Here is a 24,796-nt window from a genome sequence, read left to right as displayed (position 1 = left end):
GATGTGTGAAGGACACTCTGCGTGACGCTCTGCCAGGCTACCTGGAACCGAAGGATGATGGTCCAGACCAGCCCAAGGGTCAGACGGTGGTTTCCGTCCACAATGTCATGGGAGCCCATGTTTTCCAAGTGTACTTTCTGCTCCTTCAGGAACTGCAGTGCCTTGTCCACGTTCTCCAGACAGTGGATCCGCATTCGGCCTTTCGTGGGCTTTGGCTGTTGAGGGATAGGAGACAAAATGACATGGGACCATGGGCCTCCTCCTCCTTCCCTTAGCCTTCTCAGGGCCCTGCTCTGCACACCTTCCCCGTGACCCCACTCAGGAACACAGGCACAGCCCTCAAGGCTGGGCCAAAGTTCATAGAGCCAAAGCTGAGGTTCCAGAGGAGGCTTGGGCAGATTAAGATTCCCAAGGGAATTAATTGCACCCAGAGTGGGTGGGAAAAGAAGTGTTTTCAATGGGGCCACTGTTCCTGTCTTCGTGAAGCAATGCTCCTATTTAATCCAGGCAGCAAAGCCTCTCAAAATGAAACCATCCTCTGAGGAGAGGGCAGCCAACTGCTTCCCACTCTGTGCCGTCACTCTCCTAAGGGCAGCTCCCAGCTTGTCCCCCTGACCACTGTTTCTTGGGCTCCCTCCTCCTTCTGTAACCAGAGCTCACCAGTGTCTCTCCCGAGAGCACCTCGAGGAGCCTCAGGAGGTTACGTCCATCCCGGAGGTCACTGTACAGGTCTCCCACCCGGCACGTCACCCGGGCCAGGTGCGAGTTCACCCACTTGGTGAAGGTTTTCTTCTGCACGGCTTCTCGCTCATCTGTGGTGGCAACATGGGGTCATTTCTGTCCTTCAAGTACAGTGCACCTGCTTCTAAACACCAGTTGATGGGATTGGGGGGCTGGGGGGTGCTTGAGAGCCCGGAAGTGAGGTCTGGGAGGGAGGGGGGGGAAGGAAGATGCCTAAGACAAAAATCCCTAACTTAAAAAGCAGGGAATAAAGAAATTGGAATGAGCTCATAAGGTAAAAAAGAAAAAAGAGCAAACAAGCTTTGAGAAGAAAGGATGAAAGAAATTAGAAGCAGTGAGACGTGTGGGGAAGGGTTGGGGTCTGGGATCATGGCTGTCCTTTAACAGTGGAGAGACACTGTTACTTCACCAGAGCCTCACTGTCCTCATCTGTAAAACGGGCATACTACTTGACTTTCTACTTCAACCCGTGACTGTTGATGAAACAAGACAATGTACGTAAGATGCCTGGCACACGTGATGAGTTACTCTTTGGTGAGTTACAGTTATCCAGGCATCATCTAACCTGAAGGAAAGACCAAGAGCTGCTCAGAAGCAGCAGGAGGTGTGGCTGTTCTCTCTGCTGACGGACAGGGCGTGGACTTAAATTAAACCAGCAGCTTTTCCAAGTGGTCATTAGAAGGACACGCTATTATAGAGGGTCTAAGCCTCCTGAGTCAGCTTGCTCTCCTGGGATAATTTTTTTTTTTTTTAAGATTTTATTTATTTATTTGCGAGAGAGACAATGAGAGACAGAGAGCATGAGAGGGAGGAGGGTCAGAGGGAGAAGCAGACTCCCTGCTGAGCAGGGAGCCTGATGTGGGACTCGATCCCGGGACTCCAGGATCATGACCTGAGCTGAAGGCAGTTGCTTAACCAACTGAGCCACCCAGGCGCCCCTCTCCTGGGATAATTTAAAGAAAAGACGGACTCCTCTACTTCTGGGGTGGGTTCATTCAATTGGTTACAATGGGATCCAGTCCCGGGACATTAGCATTCCAATGCTAAGAAGGAAAACAATCTTGAAAGTTGGGAATAGGGAAAACACCGAGCCCAGAAACACAGTGGGGATAAATCAGGCAGAGTTAGGCACAGATCTCAAAGAAAGTGAAGAAAAGCCTTGCTGGCTGGTCCACAGGAGAGGCTGCTGATGAGCGCATGCTTTTTAGGTTCCATGGAAAAATTAAAATTTTAGACGTTATAAATGACAAAGTGAGGGAAGAGGCCCAGGCCATTGGAAGCTGCTCCGGCCGTTCGGATTTCTGCCCGTTTTCCCCAGAGAAGCCCAGTGCAAGGACCCAATCCAAGTGCCTGGGGCCTGAAGAGTCACTTTTGTTTCCTTCTCAGCACTAGCATCTCAGAAACCGAAAAGACTCATCCCTGAATTTCACATTCCTGTGCACCTCACCCATAAAACATAACGACACACCCACGTCTATTCCTGTCTCTCTTACCTCCAACCCCTGTACCTAGGCCAACCTCTGGGTTGTAACAACTGCACCAGCAGACCCCTGCTCTGTGGACCTCCTTTCAGGGTCTCCAGGCCCCCTTGCCTGAGCTGGGGATTGCCCAGAGCATTGGCCTTACTGGATCGGTGAAGACCGCCCTGATATCAGGCGCACTGGGGTGAGGCCATTTTGGCCCACAGGTGGAATAAGAGAGGAAGACAGAATCGGTGGCAGCTAGGAGAAAACGGGGCAAAGCCAAGGACCAGAAATAAAGCATGACTTTACAAGGTGTCCACAACACCCACAGACACATCCCACCGCCCCAAAACACAGTGGGTCCGAGAAATACACGGAAATACTGGTGCCAGGATGAACACACGCCTGCTCTGCATCTGAGCCTGTCTGCACCAACTCCCTTCGACACACTCCCTGGTTTCCACACACACACTGCTCCTCACACACGCTTAGACGCCCACTCAGAAACCCAGGGTGACAGGGACAAGCCCTGGGTGGCTCGGCCTCCCGGCTGACGGCCCTCTCTCCTAACAGCTATCCTAGCAGGTGCTTCACCTCCAAACGCTCCGCGCCTCCGTGCCTCCCCGTGTGCTGCCACGGGCGCTGCCACCACGCTCACTGTCCCTTCTTCCGGGGGGGGACCCAAGCCTTTCCCGTCTGGGTCGGCACCCATGTGTTTCCCGGCCTCTTGCAATGACTCCCTGCGCACACGGTCTCCGAGCACAGACGGCCGAGCTCGGACCGTGTCCCCCTCGGCGTGCTTCGCTCCGGCCCCTCCGGCCCGGGGCCCCTCCGGTCGGCCGCTCACCTTGAAGCTGTTTGAAGCGGCCTTCCAGCACGCTGGCGTACTGAGCGGGGTTGATGAAGGCGGCTGGCGACAGCAGGAGGTCCCCCGGGCTCTGAGCCCCTTCCACCGCCTCATAGTAAAAGCCGCCCGCGCCGTTGAGGCCGGGCCCGTGCGCCCGGCTCACCCCGTTCCCATTCATGCCGCCCGCAGCCTCTCACGCGGCCCGGGGGCCGCCGTCCATGCCCTGCCCGCGCCGGGCGCCACGCGTCCGCCCCCCGCCGCCCCCGGAGCCCGGGGTCCCGAGCGCCCGCGCTCCCGGCGGGGAGTCGGTTCAGAGGCGGGGAACGTGTCGCGGAGCGGGGGGGAAACGGAGCGCCCGAGCTCGGGGGCCAGTCGGCAGAGCACACCTGGCGGCGGCGAGAGCAGACGGAGGCGGCTCCCGACAAACAGGTCGGACGGTGCCGGGGAGGGGCGGGAGGCGGAGCGCGGCCGGCGGCGGCTGGCCCGGCCCTGCGCGGCGAGCAGGAACTGCCGATGGCCGGCTGATCGGCCCTCCGGGCCCCCAGCCGCTCAGCGTGGGCCCCCAAAGCCAACTCCTGCTTCCCGGAGGTCTGCGGGTGGGACAAGGATGGCCCCTCTTGGGGTGACTGTGGGAGGTGCCCCCTTCAGGCCCTGAGCTCTGATCCCCAGCTCGGAGAGCAGAGAGAGAGAAATCCTTGAGGAGGAGAAACCAGCTCAGTAGGTGCCCGGCACTCTGCTAGGCGCTTGCTTAAGCTCTCTTATCTGTGAATTGGTGTTCCAGTCTTCCCCCACTTGTTGGTCACCACCTCCAGTTCCCGCCCCTTCCCTGCCGCTGGGCTCACCAGGCCCTCCTAGGCCCTCCTCAGCCAGGCCATCCCAGGGCCCCCGTGCATCCCACTGCTGCTGCCACATCTGCCAGATTCTCTTCCCACCTCTCTCTGGGCTTCAGCTCATGTCCCTTACAGCCTACTCTTGCCTCTCTCCTGTCTTCATTCATTATTTATCTGGCACCTACTGGTGCCATGGGCCATGCTAGGTTAAGCCCACACAGACATGCCTCCAGGAGAGCCCAGTCTGGGGGTGGAGAAATGGCAGCTCAAGGTGGCATGTGTCACATGTGCACAAACATGGGGACAGTCCTGAGTGGCATGTGTACAGACATCATGACAGTTCTGGAGGCAGCATGCATCCAAAGCCAGGGTGCCAGGGAAACTTCTCCACACAGAGGTGACATGGTCCACAACCCACCGTTCTGTGTCCTCTCGCCTATAGAAACACCGATATGAGTATTTCACAGGCCAGCCTGCAGACTCAACCAGAAGGGCAAAGAGAAAATACACGATAAGGGGTTCCCAGAGCTAAGGCCACCACACAAGGGTCCTCGGATGCTGTGCTGCCTGAGAAGAATGAGCTGGAGAGCTTTTTAAAAATCCTGATTTCTGGGGGCGCCTGGGTGGCTCAGTCGGTTGGGCGACTGCCTTCAGCTCAGGTCATGATCCTGGAGTCCCGGGATCGAGCCCCACATCGGGCTCCCTGCTCGGCGGGGGGTCTGCTTCTCCCTCTGACCCTCTTCCCTCTCGTGCTCTCTGTCTCTCATTCTCTCTCTCAAATAAATAAATAAAATCTTAAAAAAAAATCCTGATTTCTGGACCATAGGTCCAAAGATCCTAATTCAGTGTGTCTAGGAGGGGGCTTGGGAATGTGTATTTGTAAAAATGTCCCTGGGTGATCCTGTAAAAAGTGCTGCCCGGTTTGGGAACCGCCCCCTCAGTGTCTCCCTTCTTCCGGGAGGCCACCCACTCATGCTGGGGGCACTGCCTACGTTGGGGGCTGGGGGGAGTAGATGCGGCCTCTCCTACTGCGTGGGGCTGGGAGGCCAGTAGGTCGGTGGAAGAGATAAGGGTGGGATGGAGGAGGAGGGAAGCCAGACGGGGTGGGTGGCCTTAGGGTGTGTGGGTGACTCAGCCCCACGCCAGCCGCTGGTGGTGTCAGGTGGCAGCTACACTCTTGTTGCCATGACAACTCCTCCCCGGAACGCAGGGAGGCCCGTCAGACGGGTTTGTTTGTGCTCAGAAGAGCTGAGGGAAGAGCCCAGGCCGTAGGGGAGGGCAGAGGCTGAGGTGGGTTGAGAGCAAACCCGGGAGAACGGGTGGTGCAGAAATCAGCGGCGGGTGGAGGGAACCTGCTTCAGGGAACAGGTAGATGAAATAATGCGAGGAACAGGCGGCAGGTGGAAAGAACAGGTGGGGAGGGAGCGGGGAGGATAATGGACTGGGAGGGAGAACAGGTGTGAGAGGTGACAGAGAAAGCCAAGGAAGACCCAACAGGGGGATGAAAGGTACGGGAGAGATGGGTGGAGATGGCAGTACTAAATGGAAAAGAGTTAAGGACCATGACTCAGGGACAGAGGGGAACAGAGCTGAGTCCTGTGCTTGGGGGAAGGGAAGCTGGAGAACATTCTGGATTGTATGAAGTTTGTTCTCGGCACTGCAGTTGGGGACCAGGAGCTGGATGGGGTAATCTGGATTAGCTGGCAGCTTAGAAAGAAAGCTGGTCTTCCCACGAAGTTGGAGGACTCTCCCCGACAAACTTCTCTCCCTCCTCAGCATCTCCCCTGGCCCTCCCCTGACCTCACCTGCCAGGGCCTTAATTCGAGACCTCTCAAAGAGGCGGGCTGAGCTGCTGTCATTGTCCCAGTCCGAGTCGGGCAGGTCCCAGCGGTTGTTGATGTCACTGTACTGGCCCTGGATCTCCAAGCTGTCGAAGTCTGTGGGTGACAGGGTGCTGCTCATGGTGGTAGGTGGCCTCCTCCTCCTGCAAGGGGGAACGTGGCTGGTGAGGGGCATCTCAGGACCACTGAGCCCACTACTTACCATGTCCTTCTCTCCTCTTGCCTTAGATCTGCTTCGCTCTCCTGAGGGCCAAAGGCTGTGGTTGGTTTCTCAGTCAACAGAGATCAGCCCCTAGTGGGAGAGGGGAAGCCATGGTGGGGAAGCAGAGGGACAGGAACCCAAGAGATGAACAAGGAGTGAGACAGGAAGGCAGGAATGTCTCAGAGTGTTGTGGCAGAGAGGAAGGGCTCCAGGGAGGGACAGTGGGCAAAGCTGGGGGCTGAAAATGGCGATGGCTAATAGCATGGCTCGGGAGGGCAGTGCGCAAACCACAGTAACGCAGGAAGCAGATGTGGGACCCCGTGGGCAATAATGAGTATAAACTGGAGTGCTTTCATTTCCTGGTTCCACAAACTGTTCTGAGCTCCCACTCCACACAAGACAACCTCCTATACCCAGTAGGTGATTTGAGATGAAAAGACCCTAATCCTGCTCTCCAGCTGAGATACATTTATGATACACCAGGAAGCCTGTGATGTACTCTTAGGTGAGTATAGACAAAGTGCCCAGGAGTTCAGAGGAGGACACAGTATGGTTCTCTCCCCCTTTGTTTCCTTTTGTTTGCTACAGGGAATACCTAATAGGTGCTGGATAAATGTCAGCTGTGATATGTGGCCCTGCTATGTACGTGCATCACCTCATCACAACCCCTATGGGGCAAGGGTTCATTGTCATCCCCATTCATAGAGGAGGAAGCCACACCATGAAAGTTAAGTCATGGTTCAAGGTCACGTGGCTAGAAGGAGCAGAGCTGGGTTTTAAAGAGAGGTTCTTTCTGACTTTGGGGAACAAGCTCTTAATCACAGTATTTACATGTTCCTCGAAAATCCTGGAGCCCTTCAGAGCTCCCTGGGAGAGAGCAGCACCCGTGGCTCCCTTCTAGGGTCCAGGCTAGGGAAATTAGGACCACATATGCTTGCCAGCACTACTCAGGACTCTACGTTATGCAAACTCTGTCCTTCTCGAAACTAACAGATGAGCTTCAGATGAGCTGCTAGGGATTAAAAAACCCTCTACTGTCTAATTTCTTGTGTAATTCAGCATTCAACAGCCATTCAAGGGAACGGAGGGTGCTGGGTCTGCAACTTTATTAGAACCCCAATTCTGCATTTCTCATTTTCCTGGTACCTCTCAAACACAAAAACATTTTAACCCTTAGCACTACTTCCTAGGGTGGAGGCTATGATCTTGGCAGTCTCTGGTTCTGGAAAGGTAGACAAGAGAAACTCGCGTGTGGTTCAGGGAAAGAAGAAGGGATGGGTGGTGAGTTGTGGGTGGGTAGGGAGGTGTATTCCCCTGGGCACACAAAAGCAGAACTTGGCTTCTGTCATTAACTGGTTCCATGAAGCTGAACCTGAACTTGACCCACAGGAAGCCAGGATTGTTTGCACCCCCCCTTTCTCTCAAAGAGAAATCGGGCACAGGGATTTCCCTGGGAGTAGCATTAATGAGGTGTGAGGGAGCTAAGGTCTAAGGTTCCTAGCCTGGGTTTTGCATTCCCTGTAAAAGGAAAGAGAGCTTAATTTCCACTAGCCTGGGACACTTTCTCCTTTAAACTCCATCATTTCTCTTAATCCCCAACAGATTCTTTGTATTTGTTCTGTAAATATTTATATAAAAATAAATTCTAGGGCGGAATTGAGTCACCCTGACCAAAGAGTGCTGTGGGCAAGGTGTGACCTGAGCTAGAGTCACCTAATACTGGCAGGCACTGAACAGGGAAGCAGCCCAAGCCCCAGGACCGGTACCAATCCTGTTTCTCTCAGCCCTACAGATCCAGGCTTCCTCGCCAGTAGCCATGCTCTCTCGCACTTAGCTCTGGGGTTGACATTTCCAGCACTCACACTCTCTCTACATAGACCTCCCCACAAAAACTCCTACATACGGTACCCTCAAGCCTTCTGTTTCCATAACTCCTTTTCCTTTCATCAGGAGTCGCAGACCTACTAAAGCCAGCCCCCAGGCCTATGGCCAATAGACTGCTTAAAAATAACTGATTTTGGGGGTGCTTGGCTGGCTCAGTCAGAAGAGTGTGTGACTCTTGATCTTGGGGTCATGAGTTCGAGCCCCACGTTGAGTATAGAGATTACTTAAACAAATAAAACTAAAGAAAACAAAAACAAACAAACAAAAAAACCCAACTGATTTTGGATTCCCTTGGGTGGGCCTGCACTTTCCAGTTCTCCACAGACCCCACCATTCCCTTTTGTCTCTCTCCTTCCCAGCCATGTCACATATTTTTGTTAACTGCCGGGGCCCTGAAGACCTCTGAGGTTTTCAAATCCTCCTTTATATCTTAGTACTCCACAAAGAGCAGACACTTAAAGAGGCAGACTGTCTTACTCTGTCTCCAAACCACTGTGTGTCCTTGGGACCCCATAAACGGCACAACACCTAAACATGTATTATTCTGGCTTCCTTTCAGTGATCCAACCTGGTCCTCCCCTACTGGGACCCAGGCCTGGGATCCAGACCTCCCAGTGAGGTCTGGCTGTTAGAGCGTCTCCATGGAATCCTATAATTTGGGGGAGAAATATGGAGTTGGAATCTCCCCTCCTCCCAAATAAAAATGCAGCCACTTAAATGCTCCTTTGGCCAAATCAAATTTTGACACACATGCTTTGTGTCCAGAGTTCCCAGGGATGCCATCATATAGATAAGGAACCAAGATGGCACTGGTGTCCTTAGATCATGAATCTCTATAGGGCCACATGTTGGGACTCCAAGGAGTTTGTTCCCATGGGCTTGCATGTGAACGGTGCTCTCTGGTGGTGTTCAGTGCCATGGTTCTGAGGGCCCCTGAGTTTTGGTTTACAAGCATTTGGGCTCTGCAGTCCCTGGCTTTTGGACGATACTCTGTGTTCTCTGTTCCTGCTGCCATCTCTAGATTCCTATAGTTCTCTATGGAGTTTCTTTACATAGATCCTGCTCTGGGTTCCTTCACTGAGTATATCATTCCTCACCTATGATCTGGGTCTCCATACTCACATTTCCTTAGTCTGCCTGTCCAGCAGCCTCATGTCTCTCTGTACGCTGGAGAATCCTCAACCTTATTCTCCCCGTGGATTCCCAAACTCTGGCAATAGGACGGCACAGCCGCTAATCCAGATTACAGTTTCACCGGCACCTTATTCTTAGCCACTGACCTCGAGGCCAGGCCCAAGTAGCTTACATTTTCACGCTAGAATAAAGCCAACTTCCACCAGCTGCAAGCCTGGGGGTCCTGCTCCATTCTCCACCCGCGTGCTGCTGGATGCAGACTCTGTTCAGCCTTGGCGGGGGGATCCTCAAGGGCAGGTGCCCCACTTCCCCTTTCCTCCTGTTTTAACTGACATGCAGGCTAGAAATCTTATCCCCCAGCTAGAGCCTGTCTTGTACCCTAATTCCTCCTCTGGCCACATCCTGCTCCTGATTAATTCTTTACCTCCCTCAGAGAGTTGACTGTTCCCTCCTCTGCGCTCCCACAGCACTTCCGATAGCGGCTATTATTGCCCCCATCACATTGTATTACATTTAGTTGTTTATGTGTCTCTCTGCTTGCTCCATTGTTAACCCATTGAGGACAAGGGCTGTGTCTTAGTCAAGTTTGTCTTTTCCAAGCCCGGTAAAATAGGTATTCAGTAAAGAAATACTGAAGGACTTGACCATAATTCATTTTTCCTGTTTCTTTTTTTTTGCCAGCAAATTACTGTCTTTCTTAGAGCTGGAGAAAAACGCAAGGAAAGAATAAAAATGGGATTGGAGAAGACACTCTGTTGGAGTACTCTCAGGGTTAAACTCTACAGTTCAGGATCAGGGATTCTCAAACTTGCATGAATTACAATGACCTGGAAGGCTATTAAAACACAGACCACTGGGCCCTGCTCCCCACACCGCCCGCCCCCCCCCCCCCCCGCCGCCCCAGGGTTTCTGATTCAGTAGATCTGGGGTGGAGCCCAGAAATATGCATTTCTAACTTGTTCCCAGAGGATACTAAAGTACTGGTTTGGGGACGACACCTTGAGGGCACTGTTGTCCAAAGATAGAGGAGCGGTAGAATTGGTTAGAGGGGCTGGGCGCCTGGGTGGCTCAGTCGTTAAGCGTCTGCCTTCGGCTCAGGTCATGATCCCAGGGTCCTGGGATCGAGTCCCACATCGGGCTCCCTGCTCTGCGGGAAGCCTGCTTCTCCCTCTCCCACTCCCCCTGCTTGTGTTCCTGCTCTCGCTATGTCTCTCTCTGTCAAAAAAATAAATAAAATCTTAAAAAAAAAAAAAAAAGAATTGGTTAGAGGGGCTATGAGGACTGAAGAGACATGAAGTTTTGGGGTGAGTGTGACCCGAGGTTAGCTTCTGGGTGGGTTCAGGCTCTATCCAATGCTAAACTCAAAATATAACTTCTCTGAGAAACCCCAAGACCCACAAAGAGCCAGAAGCCTCAGGCGATGAGAGAGGAAATGAAGATGGAGTGGACTCTAGATCTAATGAGACAAATAGAGCTGATGCCCTGACACAGGTGAATCACAGATGTGCCGAAGGACAATGATATGGCTGGAGATGCTATGGGGGGGTGGGCGGTAGAGTTGAACAAATGACAGCAGGATGAATAATAGATGAGAAGAAATGGGGACCTTGGCCAAGTAAAAATCTTATTTGACTCAAAGTATAAGTGGGTGGCAGAGACATAATAAAAGGAGAAAGGGATCACAAATAAACTCAGGGCTCCTAGGAGGGCAAAAGAAAGATGCACTCAGGGCAATCAGAGACCCTTGTGGAGAAACAAACCCTAAGCCAGTTCCCTCAATGCTGTATTCCTGGTGAAAAGCAGGCACTCTCCTCCGTGGAACTTAAGGACCGGGCTGAAGAGTGGCACTGAATTTTTGTTTGATCTTCTTTGGAATCCTCCACTCAGGGCACAGTTATTCAGACTAATTTTCACTCCCTTGCTATGCCCCTCCCCCAAGCCTGTACCTGCTGGTTTACATCTGTCTCCAAGGGACAAATCTAAGATCCATATTAACTTTTCCCTCTCTAAACCTTTCCTCTTCTGAATTGGCCAGGAGGTTGGTCCAGCACCCGACACCAAGACACATATTTGGAACTCACTCTGGCCCTTTCACCTTCAAGGAGAACTGGTTTGTGAATACCCTGCCCATGCCTGCCTGAACCGACCGGCTCCCCGGAGCTCGAATTGTGGTCGCTCCAGGGAGAGGGAGAGGAGGAGGGCGGCTGAGAGGCAACCCACGGCGACAGCATGCAGCAGGTTAGGAAAGGGACAAACCCGCAGCGCAGCCGAGCATGCATGCAACGCCATGGGGTCAATGGGGCAAAGCCGTCCCGCGCCAGAGTGGACAGTAAATGCCCACCGTGGTGCTGGGGTTGGAACACCCCAGCGAGGAGGCCTTGCCCGGTAGTTCTGTGCGGGGCGGACTCTAAGCCATCTGGACGTCCCGGCCACAGAAACACCTTACGCCGCTCCTTCCCCACCGCCCGAAGGGGCTTCATTCTCCCTCTGCCAATGTTCTGGTCACCACAGCCAGCCGTGTCCCCTCTCACACACACTGTGAGAAAGCATAAAGGAGAGCCTGGAGCTAGCTACCAAAGAGGCGAGGAGGAGCCCCCTCGGCTCCAGAGGGAAGCTCCCAACAAGCTCCCGAGCGGCAGCCGGCCGCGTCCGCAGCACCTGGATCCGCGCCGGCCGGTCGGCGGAGGAGCCGCGGCGACCGGAACAGCCGGCGCTGTCAGACACGCTCGGAGCACAGCCGACCCGATCCCGCAACGCGTTTGTCAGCCCCAACTCTTGCAAGACTCTTCTCTCCGCTCCGGAAAGGCCCGCGTTCCCCACGCCTCGACCCTCACCCCGGTACCTGGGTGGCCGGCACATGACTCTCCATCCTGTCCCCGGGACCGGCGGGAGCGAGGGCCAGGCGCCGCATCCTCTCTCCCGGGCTCCCCCGGCCGGCCGGCCCCGGCCCCGACCCCGACCCCCGACCCCGACCTCAACCCCGCCGCCCGCACGCGGCCGCACAAAGCGCGCCGCCCCGCCGCCGGGACAAAGCGGGCCCGGGCGCCGGCACCTACCTCGGTGCGGAGCGCCGGCCGGGCAGGCGGGGCAGTGCGGCGGGCGGGGGCGCACCGGTCGTCGCCGCGCCCGCAGCCCGGCCGCGAGGGGCGGTTGCGGGCGGCGGCGGGTGGCCGGGCGGCGGCGGGGCGCACGGCGAGGCGCACGGCGAGCGGCGGCGGGCGCTGTCACGGGGCGCGAGCGGCGCGGGGGGCGCGCGGGGCCGGCGGCGGCGGGGCGCGTGGCGGCGCGCGGGCGCGAGCGGCGGGACTGCGGCGCCGCGGAAGGAGGACAATAGCCTCCCCCTGCCGCAGGCCGCCGGCTCCCGCGGGAGGCCCGGGACCATCTGGAGCCGGCGGCCCCGCGGGGCTCGGGGCGGGGCCCGAATCACCCCCTCCCCGCCCGGCGCCATGGCAACCGCGGCCCCTCTCAGTTCTCCGCGCCGCTCCCCGGCCCGGGGTCGCTGACCTTCCCCGGGGCTAACGCGGCGGCCGCTCTGGGGCCGACTCCCGACCCCCGCCACTTTCCGTGTGTGTGCCCCCCATAATGCCGCCTTCTGGTCAGCCCTGGGCCATCTGGGTACCCCCCACAGCTTGCGGGGCTCGGGCTCCGCAGTTTGAGGACCCCCACCTTTGTCCCTACTCCTCCTTTCCTCCAAAATCTGTATCCCCGAGACACGCAATCCTTCCTTTAACGGCACTCACCGCCCAGGTTTCCCAAAATTCGGCCTCTGTTTTCCTTTTCAAATTTTCCTCTTTGGGCACCTCCAGTTCATCTCCCTTTAAGCGATTCTCTCATCCATCCCCTCTCTCGAGCATCCTTCTTCAGGCAGGTAGGCCGGCTCTCTTTCCCAAAGCGTCTCCATGCTGTATGTGGTGGAGATTCGCCTGCTCGCAGATCACATTCTCGGAATAGTCATCACTGCAGCTTCTCTCTGCTCCTTCTCAGCTCCTCTCATTTATCAACCAGGAGAATTCTGGCCTACTCACTGTCTTAAAAGGGAGTGGGGGTGGGGGTGGACATTTCTAGGCCTGGCACAGCTGGGTTTCTCCTTGGTTTAGTAGCATCTGAGTGGTCGAAGGTCTTAGGTCCTTAAGCAAGGTGAACTGCTATCTGCTTAAGAGAGAAAAGAATTATGCTCAAATAATAATAAAGTTATAAAGTGTCAGCTGGGTATTAAAAGTGCATTATCCCATGTGACCTCCCACCCCACTTTCCAGCTCTAAGAGGTAGGTACTGATCTTTCAGACTAGGAGACTAAGCTCGCAGATGAACTAGTTATAATAGATTGGGCTTTGTACAAAACAATCAGAATTTAACCATTAGATTATTCTGTTCCTGAAGATGTGGGCCTTTTTCCAACAGGGAAATGCCTGAAATGGCCAAGTAAGGGCAATGTGAAGAATAGGCTTTGCATGAATTATTGGGTGTAAGGTTTTATTTATTTATGGGTAATGGAGTTGTAGGATTTTGCTCCTTTCTGAAAGGGCACACATAGTGAAACAAATCTGTGATTGAAGTACTTTCCAGTTATGATTTTGGCAAGGTGAAATTATTTGTTTTAAATTTATTTGAAAACATTTTCAAGGAAGAAAAAGAAAAAAAAGCCCTGCTACCAATCCTATCTGGTTTTATCATCTCAGCTACCTGGCCTTGGTTTTCCTAATCTATAAAATGGGTTGAGAGGGATATCAGGGAGTTGCACGAAAAGATGACCTTGAACCTCTCTTCTAGCTCTGATAGTCTGATTCTACCACTAAACTGGAACAGTGATTCCGCCACCGAACTGGAGCTTGATCTTCTGGGATGTACCTCACCAGTAGCTACAATTTGGGCTATTTATTACTTATTTTTAAACAGCCACTCCTTCCAGCAATGGAATCAGAGAAGTGAGGGCATACGCTGCAACTGTTTCCAAGGGTAGGAGTGTCTTCAGGGGGAAGGGGGAAATGAGGTATGTTTTTGGTCATCAAAGAGACTTGGTCAGGGATGTTAAAGCTGTTGGGGTGACAATCAGCTGATCTCCCAAAGGAGCCAGAACACCCAACCGGCTGCTGCTGCTTGGTATAGGAACCAAGGGTCTCAACAACAGCTATTGGATTGTGACCCAGTTCAGAAGACAAGGGTATTAGGTCTTATGGGCAGCACACTAATAAGATCTTTTCTATAGTATTTCCCATTTTTAGCATTTCATAATCCTTTAAAAAGCCTTGCAGGGTAAACATTATCATTCTCATTTTCTTGATGAGCGAACTGATGTTCAGACACCTAAGTGAATGCCCAAGTTCAGAGTTAGTTCATGGTGGAGACGTCAGGTCTTCCAATTCCTAGTATGTTCTTTCCCTTCTGCTAGAGAGAGTATAACGGAGTGGTTAAAGGCAACAATTTTGGAGTCAGACTCTTTGGGTTTAAAAGTGGTTTTGCCACCTACTTGCTGTTGACCTTAGGCAAGTTACTTAACCTTTCTGGGATTCAGTTTGCTCACCTGCAAAATGGTATCATAAGGTGGGGATCAGATGAGTTATTGCAGGTAAAGTACTGGAACGGTGCCTGGCACATAGTAAGCCCTCAACCAGTGTCAGCCATTGTTATTTTACACATTATCATTTTACCATACTATTTCCCAATTTGGGGAGGAAGCATGCTGGATAAAGAGAACACTGAGATCACTGGTTTCAGTTGCTTTGGTAACTTGTTATTTTGCTCTGTAGTACATCAGTATAGTCAATGATGAAGAAAAAAAAGTTTGCTTCCTTTTTATGTGAGTTGCAAAAGTGAATGGAATGAAATCCACCAACTGTGCTGAGCTTTTCAGAGAATCCAGATTTGCTACTTATGTTACTAAGATTCATGGAAAGGTCTTGGTAGCACTTCCTGCCACCAAACCTACAGACGTAGCCGAATGTTCATCTCTCATTCCTGTACCATGGAAGAGGTGTCTCTCCTGAGAATGATTCTTCTGGCTTCTGCACGAAGTGCCAACCCCTCCTGCAGTCTCGTGGCTCCCAGTCATTCTGGTGAGTTCCCTCTCTTCTGGCTCCTTCCCATCAGCATTTGAACATGCTAAAGTATCTGCCAGCTTAAAAAACAAGTGAGAGACCCTGATCCTCCTCCATGTCTTGCCCTTACTCTTTATGATCACAATCTTCTTGAGTGATTTGAACGCATTGGCTCCACTACCTTTAAAAACTTTTTCCTCGGTGGCGCAGTAGGTTGAGGGTCCAACTCTTGGTTTTGGCTCAGGTCATGATCTCCGGGTCCTGGGATTGAGCCCTGTTTCAGGCTCCGCATTCCATAGAGTCTGCTTGAGATTCTCTCTCTCTCCTTCTGCCCTTCCCTGGAGCTCTCTCTCTCTCAAATAAATAAATCTTAAACCAACCAACCAAACAAACAAACAAAAACTGTCTGGCTTATGTGTCAGGCACCATGCTGGGATCTGGGGATCTAATGGCGAATAACATGGACAGTCTCTATCTTCTTGGAGCTTATATTCAGGTAGGGTTGACAGACATTAATAAAATAACCCCTTAGATACATAATCACAAATTATAATGAATGAAAGTTTCAGGATGCTAGGTGAGAATCTAACAGAGAGTCATAATCTGGTTGGGGGCTGTCAAGGAAGACCTCCCTTAGATCATTTGAGCTGAGATCTGACGTAAGAGAAGTGTTAACTAGGCTGAGAATGGGGGATGATAGTAGTGGTAACTAACACTAATTGGGGACTATATTTTTAATACTTTATGCATATAATTTCATTTCATTCTTGTAAAAACTGACAGGTAAATATTAACCTCATTTCACAGAAGAAAAAATGGAGGCATAGAGAGATGAAGTGTCACGCCCAGGGTCATTTAACCAGGCTTGGGTAGGGCTGGGAATTTTAACCCAGACGTCTGGCACTTGAACCACGTTCTTAGCTACAGAAACACAGAGTGTGTGGATGCCAGGCCTGAAGCAGAAGGATGCATGATGTATGTAGGAAATGGGGAGAAGGGCAGTGGGAGGGAAAACAGAGAGCAAGAGGGAATGTGTGGTAAATTCTGGCTGGGAAACATAAGAATTAAAAAAAAAAAATTCTGGCTGGGAAAATCGGCAAGGGCTAGATCATGCAGGGCTTTCCAGGTCATTTAAAGAATTTTGGTTTTCACCTTTGGAGCCCTGGGAAACTATTGAAGGATTTGAAGCAAAGAAGTGAAGTGACCACCTATGTATTTTATTTTATTTATTTTTTTAAAATACTATTTTATTTATTTATTTGAAAGAGAGACAGCAAGAGCGAGAGACGGAACACAAGCAGGGGGAGTAGGAGAGGGAGAAGCAGGCTTCCTGCTGAGCAGGGAGCCTGACGCGGGGCTCGATCCCAGGACCCTGGGATCAGGGCCTGAGCCGAAGGCAGACGCTTAACGACTGAGCCACCCAGGCGCCCCCAACTATGTATTTTAAAAAGATGACTCCAAAACTAATGGTGTAATGTATGGTGATTAACATAACATAATTAAAAAAAAAAAAGATGACTCCAGCTGCTGTGTGGGGAATGGAGGGGTGTGCCCATTGACGTGAGAAACCAGTGAGGAGGCTACCACTGTGGTTTAGATGAGAGAGAAGATGGTAGCTTGAATGTGACTGTTGGCAGTGAGGATAGAGGAACACATAGGTAGAAAGAATTGACAAGACGTGATGATGACTTAGATACAGGATGGGGAAAGGTTTGTCATGGATGGATCGTGCAGCTGGAAGACTGGAGGTACCATTTGCTGAGATGAGGTGCACTGGGGGAAGACCAGGTTTGGGTGGGGAGAATGTAGTAGGTCTTGGAACCTGCTGGGTTTGAGATACCTTTGAACCAATCAAGTGGACATTCTGAGTAGTCAATGGTATCCGGGTGTGCAGCTCAAAGGGGGGACCTGGACTTACGATGCACATCTGGAAGACATCAGTGCAGAGCCATATGGTGAGTGAAGGAGACGGATGAGTACTGATGCAATTGATTTAGTCCAACACAATATAACTTCTATTCCTCTGCAGCTGCTTTCAACAAAGTCATCATTAATCCTCTTGCTAAATCCAGTGTTAATTTCTGATTACTGTTCCTCTCGGCAGTGGTTGACTTTAATTATGCTTGCTTCCTGAAATTTTCTTCCTTTGGTTTAGGGTTGCCACACTCCTGGTTTTCCTTCAATCCCTGTGGTCCCTCCTTTGTTCCTTTTGTGAGTTCCTTTCTGCTTGTCACTTAATTGTGTTGTTGCCATTGGTGGTGGTGTTTCATTCTAGGCCCTTTCCTCATTCTGTGAGTTCTTCCTGAGCCCCCTTATCTACAACTCTGCTGCCAGAGCATCTTTTTAATACAACATTCTGTCAGATCCCTCCTCTGCTGAAATCTCCTCAGTGACTCCCCAAGTCTTTGGGATAAAGTCCAGAGTTCTTAATAGAGTTGACACACACTGCTTACCTCTCCAGCCTCATTGCTGACCACTCCTCACTTGATAATCTATGTCCTAGACATAAGGAATCCGTTTGAGTTTTTCCAGTGTTTGTGGGATTTTGAACATGGTATTCCCTTTGGAAACTCTTCCTTTTCCATTCACCTGGGATTTACTCATCTGTTACGTCTAAATTTAGGTGTCACTTCTGGACTCCAATTCTGGGACAGGGCCCTTCTGATAGTGCTCCATGTGATTGGCACTGCCCATTGTGTTCCCTTTTGGATCGAGAACTCTGTGAGAGAAGGGAGCACACCCATTTCTCGGTTGTGTCCCAGTACAGCAGATGTGTATATATCTGTGCAGTATGTTAAAGAATGGCATAAAAGATTTTGGGAGAGGGGCGCCTGGGTGGCTCAGTCGTTAGGCGTCTGCCTTCGGGTCAGGTCATGGTCCCAGGGTCCTGGGATCGAGCCCCGCATCGGGCTCCCTGCTCCGCGGGAAGCCTGCTTCTCCCTCTCCCATTCCCCCTGCTTGTGTTCCCCCTCTCGCTGTGTCTGTCTCTGCCAAATAAATAAATAAAATCTTAAAAAAAAAAAAAAAAAAGACTTTGGGAGAGAAGGGGATTCCTTGTTGTATAAAGATAAAACTTGATGTTTTCATAGCAAACAATGTGTTTTCTGTTTCTTTTACCCTGAATCTATCCCCCATCATTAAGCAGCAGCAAGTGCTTTCTAGTTGCAATATCCTCTACACAGGGAAGATACAGAAAGATCAGGGTCAAAGTCTTGAATTCTTTTTTTTTTTTTTTAAGATTTTATTTATTTATTTGACAGAGAGAGACACAGTGAGAGAGGGAACTCAAGCAGGGGCAGAGGGAGAGGGTGAAGCAGGCTCCCCATTGAGCCGGGAGTCTGATGTGGGACTCGATCCCAGGACCCTGGGATCATGACCTGAGCTGAAGGCAGATGCTTAACTGACTGAGCCACCCAGGCGCCCCTAGAGGGATTTTTTTTGTCTTTCAGAAGTTTTTCTTTAAATATCAAGAGACAGAACCTGATAAACTTAAAGCTTAGAATTTATGCCATTATCTGGTGAAATGGGAAGGACTTGTGAGTTTCCCCTCCACAAAGAAATACAATCCATTTTGAGCCTGGAGCAGAATTGGAAAAGACTGGAAAAAGAGGGAAAGAGAATTTAGATGCTCCTTTGGGCTCTGTTTTCTGTGCTCATCACGAACAATGGTAGACAGAAGGGGCTTATGCTCCATTCCATTCCTAGAACTCTGAGAAGACATAGCATTTCAAAGTACCCTGTGCTAACAAGGGACAGCTGCCACAGAGTAGAAGTGGAATTGTCACCTGCGTAGGCAAAGCAGGTCTGAGATAAATTGCATTTCCTCACTACCCGTAGCCTTTTCACTCCCTAAACCTGAGTCTACTTGGCTCCTTGACATTTGGAAGAAATTTGAAAAATTCCTTGGTGCCCAGCCCCTGAGATGGGTGTGAGAGTGAGATGAGAGCCAGGTGCCTGTAGGGATTGCTGTGGAGTCGGGGGGTGAACCCCCCAGTTGAGGCTGAGGGCTGCATGACCCAAGCCAGGGGCCGGATGGAGACTCAGTAGTACCAGGAAGAGCTGAGATGGGAGCCACTGAGCTCCTCATGAAAGCAGCCACTGTACCTTTCTAATCCACCCGCCAGGGGACGCTGTAGCAGGTGCGGTGGCAATGGAGTCCAATGGCCAAGATCAAGTAAGGCAAGAGAAACAGAAAATGGTTCTTGACCTTGGTGCCCTTCCCTGATGTTGGAATGATATGTGAACCCCCGACTGGAACACTGTGGGGAGAAGGAAAGAGAATCCTAAGAGACCGGGTTCAAAACTTGGAAAGATTGAGTTGTCCGTAATTGGCAAAGTTCATTATTTTTTCTGCCATTAGTAGAAATGTAGGTTGAAGAGCTAGGTTAAGAAATACAGAGAATTGGGTGCCTAGGTGGCTCAGTCAGTTAAGCATCTGCCTTCCACTCAGGTCATGATCCCAGGGTCCTGGGATCAAGTCCTGCATCAGGCACTCTGCTCAGTGGGGAGTCTGCTTCTCCTCTACCCTTCCCCCCCTTGCTTGTGATCTCTCTCTCTCTCAAATAAATAAAATCTTGAAAAAAAACGAAATACAGAAAATTGCATATGTCCTCCCCTGGGTCTATGACTCGAGGCTATAAACAAGCCTGGTATACAAAGTAAAGGTCAGAAAGGTGGACTTGCAAAGGAGAGTTCTGGTGCCTTACAAGGACTGACCTGATTTCCTGACAACTGTGGACCAGGAGGCTTGGACAAGATTTGCAAAGAATGATCATGTATTTGAAAGCAAAGTCTGCAAATGAGCCAAGATAAAATCTCAAGTCAAACGGGGCGTTCTGATGCTAGGGTGAGTAGAGGAGGGGCTCAGAGGACCGAAGAATACTACCTGGAGCTCCCTTATATGGTGTAGAAAAGTCTGAGGTTCTAGGAGCCTTGAGGGGTGCGTTCTGAGCTGAGCAGTGGTGTGCATGCATGCTGTTGGCGACTAAACTGAAGACACTGGAACTGATTTGAGGACATAGAAGTATTATATCCATTTGTCTTTGTCCAGTTTGAATTCAAAACAGCACTTTATTTATGGATCATCCCTCCCCAACTATTTTTTTTTTATTTAAGATTTTATTTATTTAGGGCGCCTGGGTGGCTCAGATGGTTAAGCGTCTGCCTTCGGCTCAGGTCATGATCCCAGAGTCCTGGGATCGAGTCCCGCATCGGGCTCTCTGCTCCTTGGGAGCCTGCTTCTCCCTCTGCCTCTCTCTCTGTGTCTCTCATGAATAAATAAATAAAATCTTAAAAAAAAAAAAAGATTTTATTTATTTATTTGACAGAGAGAGAGATAGCGAGAGCAGGAACACAAGCAGGGGGAATGGGAGAGGGAGGGGAGAGGGAGAAGCAGGCTTCTTGCCGAGCAGGGAGCCCGATGTGGGACTCGATCCCAGGACCCTGAGATCATGACCTGAGCTGAAGGCAGACGCTTAACGACTGAGCCACCCAGGCACCCCTCCCCAACTATTTTTAACTTGCAACCCTAAACACCATTAAAAACTAGACCTAAAAAAACATTTGAATGATTTCAACCCATCTAGGAGCAGATGCCACATACTTTTGATTTCACCTGTCAATAACAAACCACTTCTTTCTTCTAAGAAGTTTCTGCCACAAAGCCCTGAGAATACACAAATCCTTTGAAAAAGTGTCTGATCACACCCATCTGCCTGAAATAAATTTTGGCAGCATCTGCTTCATACTAACAGCTGAAGGGAAGTCTTTGGAGTTCCTTGATCAAATTGCACTGAGAAATGTGAGTTGTGTGGGAAACTTACAAAGAATAGATTTTTGGGGTGCCAGAACCCAAAATGAGAAGATTTAGTGTACATCTTTGAAGCTGTAAACATTTTAGGTCAGTTTTCTGTATCATAGCCTAATTTACTTGTGCGGTAAACAGCTAGGTAGGTACACAGCTAAGCAGCCAGTTATTTCAGTTATTATTGGCATCTGAAACTTCCTGATGGTTAAGATACAAGACTCTGGAGTCTTATGGCCTTGTTGGAATCTGAGTCCATCATTTTCTAATTCTGTGACCTTGGATAAGTTATACAACTTCTCTAAGCCTCGGTTTCCTCATCTGTAAATAGGGGATAATCTTAAAGGAGTTGTGGTGAGAAATTGACTAACTAATGCATGTCAGGTGCAGCTTAGGGCTCAATAAATGTTAGCTATTGCTATTATCATTATTTTACCTGTTTCGTATGCAGGCAAATCTTGCCTTAAGTAAAATATAATGTATGAAAATCTAGATTTGTATAAAGTTTAATGGGGGAGATCTTTGCATTACAACAAAATTCTTCAGTCTATGAAAGAACAGATAACAGGGTTTCTTTTAGACAGTCAGCTTCTCAGTGTGTCTAAAACAATCTGATTCACACACAACTAGGTTTGCACAATACATTAAGAACGTAGCTAGTGTACAAAGCACAGGACATCTGTAATATAATCATTCAGGCCAAGTCTGAACCACTGTGACAAGTTAACAATAACAATCCTGGGTATTTCCCTCTGCCCTTTATAAGAGGATTAGATGACTTCTCTGTGGTTTTAAAGAGCAGAGCTGGGACCAACGGGTGGAAGATACAGTGGGGGAGTTTCAGTTCAATATAATGAAAAACTCCCTACCAAACCACTGCTGTCCAAAACTGGAATGGGTTGCCTCTGAGATGGCAAATTTCCCAACACGAGGTATTCAAGTAAAAGTGAGATATCAACTTGTCAGGACTGTTGGAATGACTATTACATAAAATAGGGAGGTGAATTAGGGCAGTGTTTCACAACCATAAGCACACAAAATATATTGTGCAAACTAGATCAGTTCTCTACCTTGGATACCAGGGGTTGAGGAAGGAGGTAGAGAAAGGCTGTTCAGAGGAGGGCTGGGGATAAAGGAAATGAATTGGAAAAAAAAAAAAATATTGCTCCTCTGGTTGGGAAATACTAGATTAAATGACTTGTAAGATTTCCTCTAATTTAAAGATTCTAGGGGCTCCTGGCTGGCCCAGTTGGTAGAGTATGCAACTCTTGATCTCGGGGTTGTAAGTTCAGAGCCCCACGTTGGGTGGAGAGATTACTTAAAGATAAAAAAAAAATCTTAAAAAAAATAAAGATTCTAAGACTCTCAAATTGTTTCACAGATGTTATTTTGACTATATTCCTGGGATAATTTTCCTATTTTAGTTGAGGAAAACTGGAACATAACACCAAAAGCGAGTGGTAAAATTAGAAAAGAATTCAGACATCCTCACCCTTTTAGACTTCTGATCCCACAGCCTCTTTTCAGCTGGTGAGAAAAGAAGTTGAAGAAACAGAAGATGATAGCGGCCTTAAAGCTAGAATGGATGAAATCAAGTCAGCTTCAGAGATCAGGGGAAAATCGGCTTCAACAAGGCTACATATTACTAGCTTTAAAGACTCCATACACCAGCATGCCTGGTAAATCCTTAGAGTACTGTAACCAGACAAAGATGCAACCAAGACTAAACATGTGGAGCCCGTGTCCTCTTGAATGTGGCTTCTAGAAGAAGAATCTTTTTCCCAGTTAGCCTACTTGTTTTTCAAATAAAGTTGATCATCTGGCCTTTGGATCAATAGGTTTACTCAGCCATATGTGACCAGATTCCACTGCTGTTTCCATTCCTAAGGCTTCTATGCCACAAAGAACACCTACCATCCAGTGGACATCAGCTAGCAGGACAAATCCAACCCTGCCTAGAGAGAAAGTTAAAAGCCAATTAGAGAGAACAAGCTTTGTGATATAGATTTTATTGGTTATCTAGGAAGAGTAGAAATTTGACATAAACGGGGAAGGAATGAAATCTCCCGGGCTGGCCCGGGAACCTATTACTGATGGATGAGGAATCAGACTCTGTACACAGGGGGATTGTCACCAGAAAAACAAGGAAGCTATCTGGTATCACAGTCAGTCATTCTAAGAAGTAGAGAAAGAAAACATAGGGGTGAAGAAAATAATACTCTAGCTATACAAACTCTAGTGTTGTCTTGGGGGAGAGTCATTCCTTTGCCCATAAGTCTTAGAATGAGGAAGGACAAATGGTGTAGTCCAAGAATTGGCAGAAAAGTCAGCACCCACTATGGCGACAACCTAACATACCTCTGTGAGAACATCCCTGTCTGACCCCGGATAGCAGAGGGAGGTGAATAGAGAAGCTGCCCCAGATTCTGTGCTCCAGGTGGAGAAGGCCTCAAGAAGGTGAAGGAATGAGCTAATCTGAGCTTCCTGGCCCCATTTCCAAGGATGTGATTAGTGGAGTGGCACCTGGGACCTGCTCCATTTCAGGAAACCCGGTTATGGGAACTGGTGGGGGACAGACTTGGCTCAGGACCCGAGAGAAGCAGTTAACCCTTTCCTATTGCGTGTATGGGAAACAGCCTCTTTTAATTGTTTCCCAGGGGAAAAGAAACTTCTCAAATGGATTTAGTTTTGCATTAGCCTCATAAGGGGGACTACAGGGATATTTTCCACTTAAGTTCCTATGGTCAATCTCTTCAGGGCCTTTGAATGCTTTAGGGGAGACTGAGAGCAAGGTAGACCTAAGAGGTGTCTAGGAATGATATACACAGAGAGGGCATATTCAAAAGGGAAAGACAGCTCAGCAGTTCCTAAAATGTCACTGTTCACCTGGCAGCATTTCTTAGGATGTTCTTGGTTCCACTTAAATCCTTGGGTTTGGGTCAGAATCAATCTGGGCTCTTTAGATGGGGTCTCTTCTATCCAGACAGGGGATTTCTCCTCAGAATAAACAGGATGTTCAAAGCAGACATGCAGCACTCTTCCAAATGCTGAGGTGGGTGGAGAAACGCAAGCAGAATTAATATGCCACTAAGTGTAAGGACTGGGGATAACTGACCCCCCTGAAGACACTGACAATAAGACCCTGAACACCAGGGCTGAAAATGTCCAGAGCAGCTTCCAAAATCTCCTTGGCTGTCCTGGTTGACTAAGGTGAACTTAATCTTGGGCAAGTCACTTAATTTCTTTGGACCTCAAATTTCTTCATCTATTGAAGATAATTGATAACTTCTACAGTCCCTTCTGACTCTGACATTCTATTGCTCTGAGGATGGGGTCTGAGTAAAAACAATTTTAATAATGTGGAATCCAATAGTATATTAGTTACTAGACCCCAAACAGGATGGAGGCACCCATTGATGGGTTGGGGAAGGGTTGGGAGCTGTGGCTCATTCAAACCTTAGTTTGTGGGAGAGAAGGGCATCTGAGTTCATTGGCTCCTTAGTTTTTGAATGGAGGGACTGGCTTTTCATGGTAATGTTAATGTTTCCATACTACAGAACTCTGAGACAAGCAATCACATCCAGGTGGGAAACGAACTGGGTAGCTGTAGGGGGGTGGAAAGAGGTGTTAAGAGATGTTGTTTGTTTCAGATTCTGGCCCTACCATGTACAACTCACTGTCATACAACCTCTTCTTGAAACCTCACCTTCATTTTTTATAAAACAATGATAATACCTTCCATACAACGTTGGGAGGATTACTTAATATAAATAAGAAAAAGTGAAGACCACTTAGCACAGAGTAGATGCCCACCAGATGTCAAGCCTGCATCAAACCTTGCCTAAAAGGAGCACCTGGCTAGCTCTGTCAGTTGAGGATGGGACTCTTGATCTCAAGGTTATGAGTTCAAGCCCCATGTTGGGCATGGAGCCTACCTTAAAAAAACAAAACAAAACAAAAAACAAAACAAGCTCGCCTAACTGCAAGGGTTTATACTATGGAAGTCCTGATGGCAG

The 24,796-nt window shown here is 49.7% G+C and overlaps 1 protein-coding gene across 2 annotated transcripts in view; it reads right to left on the bottom strand.

Moving 5' to 3' along the window:
• SPTBN2 (spectrin beta, non-erythrocytic 2) overlaps positions 1–5,843 on the bottom strand; it is a 30,840-nt gene extending 24,997 nt beyond the window's left edge. The window contains exons 1-3 of one of the 2 annotated variants that reach the window (XM_045870162.2): positions 5,687–5,843; positions 661–812; positions 42–215 (exon numbers count right to left, since the gene is read on the bottom strand). In XM_045870162.2, coding sequence (XP_045726118.1) covers positions 42–215; positions 661–812; positions 5,687–5,843 — 483 coding nt within the window. Of the gene's footprint in view, positions 1–41; positions 216–660; positions 813–3,051; positions 3,230–5,686 lie in introns of those variants that run through there. The other variant, XM_054506517.1, reaches the window with a different exon arrangement.
• Positions 5,844–24,796: the final 18,953 nt, after the last annotated feature.

The sequence above is a fragment of the Mirounga angustirostris genome, unplaced genomic scaffold, assembly GCF_029215605.1.
Source record: "Mirounga angustirostris isolate CCGP_5_RB_7025 unplaced genomic scaffold, mMirAng1.0.hap1 SCAF_13, whole genome shotgun sequence".
In the NCBI taxonomy this organism is placed as follows: Eukaryota; Metazoa; Chordata; class Mammalia; order Carnivora; family Phocidae; genus Mirounga; species Mirounga angustirostris.
Note: the sequence above shows the minus strand (reverse complement) of the source record. Positions and strands in the feature narration are given on the sequence as shown.